This window comes from Cavenderia fasciculata (assembly GCF_000203815.1).
Source record: "Cavenderia fasciculata unplaced genomic scaffold Scf_Dfasci-G-o-80e12.f1-5, whole genome shotgun sequence".
Lineage (NCBI taxonomy): Eukaryota > Evosea > Eumycetozoa > Acytosteliales > Cavenderiaceae > Cavenderia > Cavenderia fasciculata.
The window spans coordinates 2175163-2188129 of NW_004457735.1; the positions used below are offsets into that span (position 1 = coordinate 2175163).

The 12967-nt window shown below is 32.2% G+C and overlaps 5 protein-coding genes across 5 annotated transcripts; 3 read left to right on the plus strand and 2 right to left on the minus strand.

The window, feature by feature from the left end:
• Nucleotides 1-298: 298 nt before the first annotated feature.
• vacB (vacuolin B) lies at nucleotides 299-2651 on the minus strand (the record flags this gene model as incomplete). Its single annotated transcript, XM_004361327.1, has 2 exons — nucleotides 299-2085; nucleotides 2612-2651. 2 exons carry the CDS (start codon nucleotides 2649-2651, stop codon nucleotides 299-301), a joined length of 1827 nt encoding a protein of 608 aa, XP_004361384.1.
• Nucleotides 2652-3329: 678 nt separating this feature from the next.
• Nucleotides 3330-4352, plus strand: racD (Rho GTPase; the record flags this gene model as incomplete). Its single annotated transcript, XM_004361328.1, has 3 exons — nucleotides 3330-3522; nucleotides 3727-3836; nucleotides 3906-4352. 3 exons carry the CDS (start codon nucleotides 3330-3332, stop codon nucleotides 4350-4352), a joined length of 750 nt encoding a protein of 249 aa, XP_004361385.1.
• A 634-nt stretch (nucleotides 4353-4986) lies between these two features.
• On the plus strand, nucleotides 4987-9121 carry xpo7 (exportin 7; the record flags this gene model as incomplete). Its single annotated transcript, XM_004361329.1, has 12 exons — nucleotides 4987-5242; nucleotides 5328-5482; nucleotides 5565-5772; nucleotides 5852-6327; nucleotides 6397-6510; nucleotides 6597-6782; nucleotides 6844-7217; nucleotides 7296-7915; nucleotides 7991-8065; nucleotides 8155-8505; nucleotides 8601-8842; nucleotides 8897-9121. The coding sequence occupies 12 exons, from the start codon at nucleotides 4987-4989 to the stop codon at nucleotides 9119-9121; spliced, it is 3282 nt and encodes a 1093-aa protein (XP_004361386.1).
• Nucleotides 9122-9270: 149 nt separating this feature from the next.
• On the minus strand, nucleotides 9271-10996 carry DFA_05669 (uncharacterized protein; the record flags this gene model as incomplete). The annotated part of the gene is made up of 4 exons (XM_004361330.1): nucleotides 9271-10389; nucleotides 10490-10562; nucleotides 10652-10712; nucleotides 10786-10996. 4 exons carry the CDS (start codon nucleotides 10994-10996, stop codon nucleotides 9271-9273), a joined length of 1464 nt encoding a protein of 487 aa, XP_004361387.1.
• A 573-nt stretch (nucleotides 10997-11569) lies between these two features.
• On the plus strand, nucleotides 11570-12654 carry DFA_05670 (short-chain dehydrogenase/reductase family protein; the record flags this gene model as incomplete). The annotated part of the gene is made up of 3 exons (XM_004361331.1): nucleotides 11570-11797; nucleotides 11886-11952; nucleotides 12044-12654. 3 exons carry the CDS (start codon nucleotides 11570-11572, stop codon nucleotides 12652-12654), a joined length of 906 nt encoding a protein of 301 aa, XP_004361388.1.
• Between the last annotated feature and the right edge of the window lie 313 nt (nucleotides 12655-12967).

Genomic DNA, 12967 nt, shown 5'->3' on the forward strand with positions numbered 1-12967 from the left:
ATTAATCTTCCTTAAATGTTATCAAATTCATGAGTAAAATAAAAGTAAATTATTATCTGGTAATTAGGTTAACTTTATTATTATATTTCTAGGGTTAGGTTTGTTGTGTGTTAAAAAAAAAGAGTTTGTTCGATTTGACAAAAGTTCTTGATAAATAAATAACACATAAGAATGGGATATTATTAGTGTACATTTTGTGGCTGGATTGGGATTGGATTTATATGATGTATTTTTTATCTAGATAAAAATTAGTGATTGTTTGGGGGAATTGGGGACTGTAGGGGTTGTTTGTGTTGAATTATTTATCAATTGATTTCTTGTCAAGTTTGTTGTTGTTTTGATTGAGTTGATCAAAGTAGGCAATTGGACTAGCCAAAAAGTTACCAGCATCACTTGGACAGACATAGAGATGTGCTCCTTGGAGTGCCTTGGCTTTGATCTTGGCCATTTCAAGTTCGAGGAGACATGGGAACTTGACATAGAGTTCACCAAGCATTTCTTGAGCTCTTTTTTGGGCATCGGCGGCGATGAGGAGTGCATCGGCATCTCTTTGGGCAGAGAGGAGTTTAGCTTGAGCTTCAGAGACAATAGCTTGATTTCTTTGAGTAAGAGCAATGTTATCAGTCTCGGCCTTGAGCTTGGCTTCAGTGGTCTTGATATCATATTCCTTGACAAGGGTGGCTTGTTTGGTGGTATACTCGGCAGAGGTGATTGATTGACCTGCCAACTTTTTGGCAATGTCAGCATCGATAACCTTGATGGTTTCAATTTGGAGACGACATAATTCAATACCATATTCGAGGAGATCGTTGGCAAGGTTACCCTTTACACGATCTTGAATGGTTTGGATGGCTTCTTCGTGGCTGTTTTCGGTTTTCTTTGAGGGCTTTGTATTGTGGAAGTACATGACCTCTTGAAGGGTGGACAATTGGATAGCTTTACCCATATCGGCAAACGATACATTTTCAATATGGTTAATGATACCTTCCTTACCGAGCTTGGTGATGGCGAGTTCTGGATCAATAATCTTGAATGCAACAACCAAGACAACACCGACACGGAGTGAGTCACGAGTTTGGAAGATCTTGAGATTGATTTCATCAGAGGTGGCACCCTTGTATTCAGAGGCAGCTTGAGCCTTGGTCTCCTTTGATGGGAAAAGACAAGTTTGAAGAGAGGTTGGGATGAATGCCTCAAACATATGGGTGGCAGAGTTGATGATGATTGGATGGCTATCCTTTGGTGGTTGGATGATTTGGAGGATACCATTGTTGTAGGTGATAGCTACCTCACCAGTGTGTGGGATAATACGTTTGATGGAACCATGTTCGATATAAGAATCGGTAGCATTGTAAAAGAGATTGTTTTTACGGGCGCCCTCCGGAGATACAAGACGGAATTGTGGGTCAACAAAGACATATGGTTCCCGTCGCGACTCGATGATGAATGGTTGAGTTCCAATCCAAACCTTGGCAATCTTACCAGCTGGTACACGTAAAATGTGAATGGTTGAGTGTTGGATGTATGGCTCTTGTTGGTTGACAAATCCGTTGGTTTCATTGAAGACAAATGTTGGATCAATGATGACATGTGGACCTTCACCATACATAACTGGTCTGTTCTTACTGGTAGCCAAAGCATAATGACCAGCTGGTACTTGGAGGACATATTTACCATGAGCACCAAAGAAGTTATCAGTCTTTTGAACGGAACCAATGAATTTAATGGTGGTAGTTGGATCAGCAGTGTAAACGATACCAAAACGAGCACCACGTGGATCAAACAATTCAGCGACTTGATTACGATGACCAAGAGCCCAATATTGAACGTCCAAACGAGAAAGAGCACGACCAAGTACTGGAGAGTCGGTAAAAGCAGTACCCTTTACATTCTTGTTGAAACGTTCAAGGATTTGAATAGACTGTTCTTCAGCATTGAGGTCATTGAATTCAGAACGGACAACAATACTTCCAACTCTCAACTCTTCCAATTGGCTCATTTCACTGAGATCTTCTTCGGTACTACTTGATGGCATATGCTTCAAAGTATTGTTTGGTGAAGTATTTTTTGGTGTATTTGAAATCACTTGATTAATTATAAAAAAAAAAAAAAAGGTTAATGAGCCATTCATTCTTATTCTTTTGTGAATTCAGTCAACCAAAGAGCATCAAAGAGAGAGAGAGAGAGAGAGAGAGAGCTCTATATATTGACTTTAAATAAAGTATACATACTCTTGTTTTAGGGATAAAGGATATCTTCTTCTTTCTTGAAAGACAAATAAATTAAATGAATAGAGACAAATAAAGAGATAATGTAATAATTAAATATTAATTATTAATATAGGTAACAGATAGATATTATTATATGTATAAAAGTTATTTATATACTATATAATATATATTAAAGTGAGGTGTAGGGAGTTGCTGTTGTGTCAGTTATGATGATTTATGCTCAATCGACGGTTGAGCAGAAAAATACAGCTTTATTCAAAAATTTGAGAAATATCTGCTCTTCAGTCAGAAATGCCCACCGAACAAGTTTCGGAGCGCCTGGTGTAGGGCTGCAAGGCGGTGATAAAAGACTTTGAGGCACTCAAGATGCAAGGATTTGCCTTTATTGGGTGATCTAATCTTTTGTCTCTGAGCTGTCATATTTGGATCAGCCTGGTAAACACGAATTATAGATGATAGGGTGATCCCCCCTTTGTTCACCATCTTCCCCAATTTGAGTGGTTTCTCAGTTACACAAGAGCGTGTGATGAGATGTATGAGTGGAGAGGATCGCTTGTTTATCTCTCACATGATGAACACAACATGACTACTTTGAAAAAACTATATTACATTGTTGTAAAGGAAAGGAAAGGAATTCTTTCCTTGCATCTTCTCATATCTATTTCATATGATCGTCCATACAGATACTACCTACTACTAACAAACACTCATAGTTGCTCTCTCTCTCTCTCCTCTAGTAAAATGTATGATTAGACAGTCTCTATAATAAATAAATAAATAAATTATTACTTTCACAATATTCGGTTTGTGATCTTTTGTGTGTTGTTGTTTGTGATGGTTTTCAAACCAACTCTTTTCATGAAAAAAAAATTGGAAAGGATAATTTTTTTTTAGAAAGAGTTTGCACAAGTTTTATGAGTGAGCCATTCCTCTCATTTTCAATCACAAACAAAAGACTTTATTAGATTAACCCACCGCTTCACTTCTTCTTTCCCTCGACACAGTAGTAGTACATATACATATACATATATAACATACATAAATAGATAGAAATAGAATAAAAGTAGATAGATATAGATAGAAAAGAGAAAAAGAGAAATGGCAACAGGAATTAAAAAGACAGTCAAAGTAGTCGTTGTTGGTGATGGTGCTGTTGGAAAGACATCACTATTGATCTTGTACACTACAAAGGCATTCCCAAAGGACTATGTACCAACTGTATTTGATAACTTTAATTGTCTTGAGATGTACGATAACAAACCTGTAAATTTAGTACTCTGGGATACTGCTGGTATGTCACAAACAACAAACAGAATAACATTGACAATTCAATCTAGATATATACATCTCTTTTTGAAAGGGTGATATATAGAAAGATAGATATGACATGATGACATGTGATCAATCATCTCCACTCACTTGACTTACTAACCTCTATATATATATATATCTGTTCAACAATAATAATAATAATAATAATATACGACTACTATAGGTCAAGAGGATTACGATAACCTTAGACCATTGTCATACCCACAAACAGATGTATTTTTAATATGTTATTCTACAGTTAAAAGAGATTCATTAGATAATATTAAATATAAGGTATGATATATCATATATGATTTGAGATAAGAGGATTAGTAGACTAATACTTTATATATTTATGTATAGTGGCTCAAAGAGATTAATCAAAGTAATGCGGGTACACCTATAATATTGGTTGCAACAAAGACCGATCTTCGAGAAGACAAAAAGGTACTTGCTCAATTACAAGAGGCCAAGCAAGAACCCATCTCTCGTGAAGAAGGTGTTGCACTTGCAAAAGAGATTGGTGCTGTACAATTTTTTGAATGTTCTGCACTCACTGGCAACGGTGTAAACGATATCTTTTCAGCCTCGATCAAGGCTGCCTTTAACAAGACTCCAGCCACCACCTCATCATCCAAGAAACCATCTTCTTCATCTTCATCAAAGAAATCTTCCTCTTCCTCTTCATCATCATCGTCATCAACCTCTACAACTTCAACTTCATCTACATCGACTAGCAGCACTCCCAAACCAGTCGAAAAGAAGATGAGTTGGGGATTATTTAGAAAGAAAGATCCAAAGACTAAATAATTCAATCAATCTCTAACAATAGCAACATAACTCAACAACAACAACAACAAAACTTTACCTACCCAAGAGAGAAAGAGATATGATAATTCGAATTAAATCATTGTATTACAAAATATTTCACAAATTCAAACAAACAAACAAATCAACAATCATCACGACGAAAAACGGTTAATTAATTATCAATTTACAACTACAACTACAAACAACAACAACAATAATATTTATTTTACAACATTTGCCCTTATTTAAAACTTTTGGCAATTCAAAACAAAACAACATGTTCATTATTCAACCAACCAACAACAACAATAATAATATATTTTTATAAAAAACAAAAAAATACAAAAAACAAAAACATAATAAAAAGTTAAATATATACGTATAACATTATAGATAAAAGATTATTATTAATATTAATATTTAAGAGATTGGAAAACAATCTCCCCAATTTCTTTATATTTTGTGTTAGGTTTTTAATTCTGTGAATTTATTTTTATTGCGCTGTGATGATCACACACAAGCACCTGAAACCTTTTTAGATTCATTTTCAAGTTTACAATACCTCCTTTGATAGTAATATAAAATATAATATATAATACAAATACAGCTGACTAGTCTGAGAGTAGATAAGATAATGTCTATTCAAAGTCAAGAAGATTATATAAGATTTGAAGGGTTATGTCAAGATTCCTTTCAAAAGCCCGATGAAGCCATCAGAATCGAAGAGATACTTCAAAACTATTTCCTCAATCCCAACTTTCTTATAGACTATAAAAAGTTGTTACAGTACTCCAAGAATAGCTATGTCATTGCACAAGTTGCCAGAGGTTTACTTCGTTGCATCACTCAGTATTGGAATTCAATTCCTTCACCTCAAAGACAAGAGATTAGTATGTTCAGAGAGAGAGAGAGAGAGAGAGATTAAATGACCAACATAACATACTCATCATCCCTTTTTCTATTTCTTTTTTATAGAATCAAATGTTTGGTTGTATATTGAATCATTACCAACGATTGAAACATTTGCATTGATATCAATCATCAAGTTGTATTCAAGAATATTAAAGTTTACATGGAATGAAGATAATGTTAGAAATCAATTTATGGAGTCTTTACAAGCAATGTTAAAGGTATGTAATAATAGTATTAACTTTTATAACCTTGGATCAAGGTTTATTAATCATCTTTCTTTATCTCTCTATCTCTTTCTAGTTATCACCAGATCATCATTCAATTGGATTGAAAATGTTAAAAGATATTATTGTAGAATTTAGTGATCAAAGTGGAGATCATTTACAATCGGCTCAACACCGTAATCTCTCCATATCACTACGTGATCATGTTTTAATGAAATTCTATTCAACTTCATTGGATTCTTTAAAAACAATTCTTGGTATTGCAAATATTAAACTTGATAAAGGTAAAAGAAAAGAAAAAAAGAAAGAAGAAAAGATTTAAAACAACTCACTCACACTCTCTTTATTTATTGATTATTTTAGTTCATGAAAAGATTAGAGATAATGCATTAGAATTAAGTTTTGCATGTTTATCTGTTGATTTTATAAAGACAAGTTCGTATGATACATCAGAGGAAATATTGACAGTTCAAATACCACTTCCATGGAAACCTTTATTTGATGATCCCAATACTACACAATTATATTTCAAGATCTATCGTCAATGGCATTGCACCAAGGCATTGGAATGTCTTACTCAAGTTGCATCGATTCGTAGATCATTATTTATGACCGAGGATGAAAGAACTAAATTCCTCACCAACATTTTCAGAGGTATCCTTGAGATTCTCCAAACCAACACTGGTTTGAATAATGATAACAATCATTTGGCATTTTGTCGTGTCTTGGAAAGAATCAAAACAAATTATCATTTCAATCAATTGGTTGTAATTGAAGGTTACCAAGAATGGATTTCATTATTATCTCAATTTACTACTCAAACTTTAAATAATCCAAATGTAAAAAAAAAACAAAAAAAACAAACCAATCAACTCTAATCAATCGCTAATCTTTTTCTTTTTCTTTAGTTTTCTCCAAACAGTGTTTATTGTTTACTTTCATTATGGGCAAAGTTTGTTGCATCATTGATATATGTTAAAGGTGATCCAAACAAGACTTGTTTAGATAAATATACTCCTGCTGTAAATTATCAATCTTAAATGTTATATATATATATATATATAGATTCTAACCCTTTCTTTTATTTTTTTTTCCTTTTCTATTTTAGATTATGGAAACATTTATTAAAAGTAAAGTAGAAGCATCAGTTGAAGAGGAAGAAGATGAAAATTTAGTAGATTATGAAAAAATGATTGGATTATTAGAACATATTCCATTCCTTGGTAGATTAGCCTATAAAACAACTTGTAGTCAAATCCTCCAAATATTTGATACAATATTACAAAGATTTTCTGTTTGTTATCAAAAATTAAAAGAAAAAAAGAATTGGTTTATTAATCTATTATTAATTTTAGTATGAAAATAATATAAATAATTTAATGATACTTGAAAGACAATCAGCATGGTTAATATATATTATTGGTAGTTTGGTGACTGGTAGAACTGGTGTAAATGCATCTGAAGAGTATGACTTTTTAGATGGAGATTTAGCGGCACGTGTATTTAAAATGGTCGATCTTTGTGATAAAAGAGTTCAACATGATCCTGGATACAAAACAAGACAGAGTAGAATAGCTCTAGAGTTGTCAATCATCTATTTTATGCAAAACTATAGAAAGGTTTATATTGGTGATAATTCATTATCAACTTCAAAGATTTATAGTAGATTATCTGAATTATTAGGTCAAACAGATCATAATACTATTTTAATTTCAATTATGAGAAAAATGTAAATATTGGAAAAAAGAAGAGAAAATCAAAAATAATACTTATTATAAAACTAATAACCTTTCTATTTTATTTGTAGTGGATTTAATTTTAAATATTGGGGAGAAGTAGAAGATGTAATTAAAAGAAGTTTAGATATATTTTGGGATAGTGTAAATGGTTTGAATACGGCAAAGATTATTGTAAATACACCTATTACATCAGAGATTCTTAAAAATCATGGACCAGAGATGTTCCCATTTATGGAAAACAACTCTAATAGTAGACATCGCACAACACTCTACAAAGCGATTGGTAAGCTACTCTTTTCAGACGACAATATCCAATACTTTGATGAATTTGTTGCACCATTTGACGACACTTTTGCAAAGCTTTCAAGTATAGCTACCATCGAAGGATTCAGAACTGCAGAGGTTCAGAAACGAATCACTGGCATATTTAGAGATCTTCGAGGTATTGCCTGCTCTGCTCTCACAAAGAAACATTTTGCAGTCTTTTACGATTGGGTGTCACCAAAGCTCACCGATTTGGTGTTAAAGATCTTTAAGAGTTTGGCAGATTGTCCAGAGGTTACTGGACCAGTTTTAAAATTCTATTCAGAATTTTTATTCAATAGACAATCACGTCTAAACTTTGAAGCTTCATCACCTGCCGGCTATATACTATTTAGAGAAACTAGCAAAATCTTAACTTGCTATGGTAATTATCAAGAGAAAACAACAAATAACAACATCAACATCAAAACAACAAATGACTCTATCAAGTTTATAAAAGATTTAATTGAAATGATTCAATATGATGATAGCACTCTACTTCAAGAAGATAAAGAAAATATATTAAAGACATTTGGTTGAAATTTTATATTCTTTTTTTTTGAATAGAGGAGGACGACCAAGATCTATGATATTAACATCTTTTTTTTTTTTCTTTTTATTTAGGATCATTAATATTAACATTAAATTGTAGTAAAGAGAATTTATACAAATACAAATTAAAAGGTATCAATACTGTAATGCTTATATTTGTTAGAAGTTTGGTTGGTAATTTCTGCAATTTTGGAGTGTTTGAATTGTTTGGTGACAAGTCATTCTCTAGTCTTTTGGATGTAATATTCCAACTTTTACTCTCAATTACATTGGATGAATTGATGAGTTTCCCAAAGGTCTCCAAAACCTACATGATACTAGTCGAAACTCTTGCCAATAATCATACTCAAATTTTAATAGATATGAATACAAAATATTTTGTTCAAATTATGTATTCTATTTTAAAATCTGTTGATAGTCAAGGTAAATCAAAAAAAACAAAACAAACAAACAAAAAAAAACAAATAATAACTAACATGTATTTATATATTTATTATTTTTATTATTATTTTTTTTAGATACACAATTTTCAAATCAAGCATGTATTGCATTGGATAAAATTATATCACTATGTCATCAATATTCAATTAGAAAAAAGGATGTTGTATTATTCAATAATTGTAAACAACATTTTATTGAACATCCCAATCTTTTGCCTCAAATCATCGATAAACTATTCTATGGAATCATTTATGAAGATAATTTGAATCAATGGTCCATTTCAAAACCTTTATTAGGATGTGTTATATTTTCACCAGATGTATGTTGGACTATATATAGAATAGAAATAATCTTGTTTAAATATTAATAATAGATCTATTTACAGAGTTTTAATTCGATTAAATTAAAATACATACAAATGAATCCAAATCATCAAGAAAAAATTGAAGAAATATTTACAAGTTTGATGCATGATATTCTTAATAATTTAGAGTCAAAGAATAGAGACAAATTTACTCAAAATATTGCCATATTTAGAAGAGAAATGAGACAACTTGGTACACATGGTCCAACAACCATATTAACTCGGTCAATTTAAACAACTACAATTAAAAACAGTCAAACCAAATCAACCATATCTCATTACCTTTTTTTATTTACAATAATAATACCATCATTTATTTTTATTAATTTAAATAATAAATAAATAATTTATACCAATTAAAAAATTTAGAGAGATGATTTATATTATTCATCATTATCATTCTCGAAATATTCATCATTACCATCTTGATCTACATTGTTATTGTTGTTGGTTTCAGTTGATATTGTTGGTTTTGGAGGTGGAATATAGGTAAATTTGATATTACCACCAAGTAATGTTCTTGCGTGCTCTAATTTTGCACCAGACCCACAACCCTCTTTAATTCTTTTAATTAAACTTTTGTTGACTAATGATAAATGTTGGTCTACTGTATGGTCTGCTTGAATGTCATTATAAAAGGCATAGGAGAATCCCAACAGTTGAGGTGAAAAGAGTGGGTGTGGGGAGGATAAGGTTTGTAACCGACCTCTTGGTATTTGATCAACCTTTGATTTGATAATGAATTCAATCATGATACGAGCACACTCTTCGATACGTCCAATCAGTACACTTGAAAACTCTTTGATTTTGACCAATTTCTCAGAGAGTGGTTTGGTCGATGATGCAATCATTGCCAATGTATCATCCATTGACCCAGACAAAACCAATGACCATACATCCTTTTCATTCTTTACAACCTTTGGTGACTGGAGTGACAATCTACTTAGATCTATATACCATTCACTCTTGATCTTGTACATTCTACCATCGTTGACACGTAAAACAAATCCTTCTACATTTTTCATCTTTTTTACAATATTTACCAATTCATTTGTTGTTATAGAATTGGGATCGAGGTCTGGATCCAATAATGATTCCAATTTGATTCTTTCAACTACTGGAACACCATATTCTTGCCCAGACTTTAAAATCTCATCGTATTGTAAATAATTGCCAGTGGTACGGTCTCTGATGGCCAATAGTCTCATTCTCTCTTCTTGATAGAATAGAATGATTTGTTGTTTATCGGAACTATACTCAAAGACTGGTGTGTAACCCCGATCCAACCAATATTGAGCAAAATCATTGTATCTAATAGAATCATTGTTGTTTACAAAATCATCTATTCTCTTTCCAAATGCTGTCATACCTTGTTTGCTTCCCCATGATATAGATCCATTTACTATAAATGGTGCAATCAATGAACCATCAATCTTTTCAGTCAATGTAAATGGTTCTTTTAATGATACATTTTCAGCTCTACATTCTTGATATTCATTAATCTAAACGAAAATTAAATAATAAATAAATTAAATAAATAAATTAAATAAATATAAGGGTAATAATAATTAAATGTTATCTTTAGATAGTATAACAACATACATTAAAGAATTTGTGTAATTTTCTACAAATTAATTGTTGATTTGATTCATCAAAGATGATACCTCTACATTCTCTAAAAATTATCAAATTAAATAAAAAGGTTGTTAGTATCATCATTATCGTAGTTGAGTATATAGTATAGTATAGTCCAAGTATAGGTACCTTCTCATCTTATAAAGGAATGATGTCTTAGCATCAGTTGCTTTCATTGGATCGGGAAATGCTATGAGAGGAATGGAAAGAAAGGACAAGGTTAGTATTAGTAAGAATAGAGTGTGATTGATATTGTAACATACATTCATCAGACAACATATCATAGGTAAAACATATTGTACCTTCAAGAGCAACTTCACGGAACCCAACTACTCCTTTGATAGCATAACGACAATCTTGTATAGTTATATTGGTTGGAAAATATGTTTTGTTTCTTTCTTTATAATCATCATCATTATTGGCTTTGACCTCTTCTTTGTGTTGTTCTGATACTATATTTGCAGAAGAATCCATCTTTTTCCTTTTACTTTTTCTTCTTGTTCCTCAAAGTCATGTAAAATATGGTTGTATATATATAATAATAGTGACATCACATGATCGTCGATTCGGTTCATATTTTAAAAGAGTTTTCTATGTGCGGAAAACAACGAAACACATCTGGTGAAAATATCAAGAATAGTATCTGTCTCGGTTTCACGATAATGAATCCAACCAGTTTGACTTCTTGTTTCTTGTTTTTTAGTTTACACGAAAATGGAAAAAAACAAGGACACCGATAGAGATGATTTCTCTCTAGAAAAGTAAAGGTGTGTCTTGTTAACAATAATATCCAAAAATTGTGTATGATGATATCATCAAATCTTTGAATTGCTTTTTGATTGTACGTATGTAATCAATACGTGACACACATTGCAAACACTCTGTGGTATAAGTTAAAGTTTTTAGGTCGAAACCCTAAACTATAAATAAATAGATTTTACAATCGAGAGATTCAATTCATTCATTCGTTCGATTTTTCTTTACAACAATTAATTAAATAACGTTAAAGATACTCATACATATATACAACATACAAACACAAACAAAATGAGCGGAGCTGATAAAAAAGTATTATTAAACGATAAAGTCTGTATTATCACAGGCTCTAATGATGGTATCGGTAAAGAGACTGCTAAAGAGATGGCTTCTTACATGATGAGAGTCATCCTCGCCTGCAGAAATATGGAGAAATGCAAGATTGCTGCCGAAGAGATCAAGCAAGCTTCCAACAACCAAAATGTCCATTGTATGCAATTAGACTTGTCTTCTCAAAAAGTATGTAAACATATAGATATGTTAATGGTGGTGTTCAAAGAGTAGTAAACTAACCTTTCATTTGTTTGTTTGTCTCTTATCTATCTAGTCAATCAGAACATTTGTTGAAGATTTCAAACAATTGAACGTCCCACTTGACTATTTAATTAATAATGGTAAGAGAGATAGATAGATTGATATATAGTGTCATGTGACCTTTGTACTTACTTTTTTTTTTACTCTCTTTTTTTTTGTTATGTTTTGTAGCTGGTATTTTCGGTACACCATTCGCAGTAACTGAAGATGGATATGAATCACAAGTAGCAACCAACCATATGGGTCCATTCTTATTGACCAACTTGTTGTTACCACATATGAGTCCCAATGGAAGAATCGTAGTGTTGGCATCACGTTCACACGAACGTCAGATCATTCCAGATTTCAACAAGCTCAACACCATCCAAAAAGATTATAAACCACTCGTTGTTTATGGACAGTCAAAGCTCTGCAACGTCATGTATGCCTATGAACTCCAAAAGAGACTCATTGAGAAGGGATCCAATATCGTTGTCAACAGTCTCCATCCAGGTGTCGTCTTTACCAACCTCTTTAACAGTTTCGGTGGTATGCCAGCCAGAGCCATTTTCACACTCGCCTCTCCATTCCTCACCAAGGCTACCGAAAGTGCCAAGGCATCTACTGCCCTCGCACTCGGTGTTGCACCAGACCTCCAAGGTGTCAAAGGTCAATACTTTTCCGTGAACAAGCGTATCCCCTCCTCTCCCTTTTCACGTGACCCAGCCAACTGGGCCAAGCTTTGGACTCTCAGCGCCGAGTATTGCAAGATCCCAGAAGATATCCAATTAAACAAGGAGTAAATTTTTAATTAATCAATTTAACCAATTATAATTAATAATAGTCACCAACAAAGTAAAAGAAATCACCCAAAGAATTAATAGATAATCAATTCGACGACGCGCGATGTAAATAAATAAATTAAAACCATAATATAATCCTATTTTTTTTTAAAGAACAAACATATATATACATTACATCTTCCACATAATGGTCGTTTAAAGACAACCTAATTTTAATCAACTATAATAATAATCATCATCTCATCAACAAAGAAAATTATATTAATTCTATTTTTTTAAGAACAAACAAACCTATACAATACATATACCACAC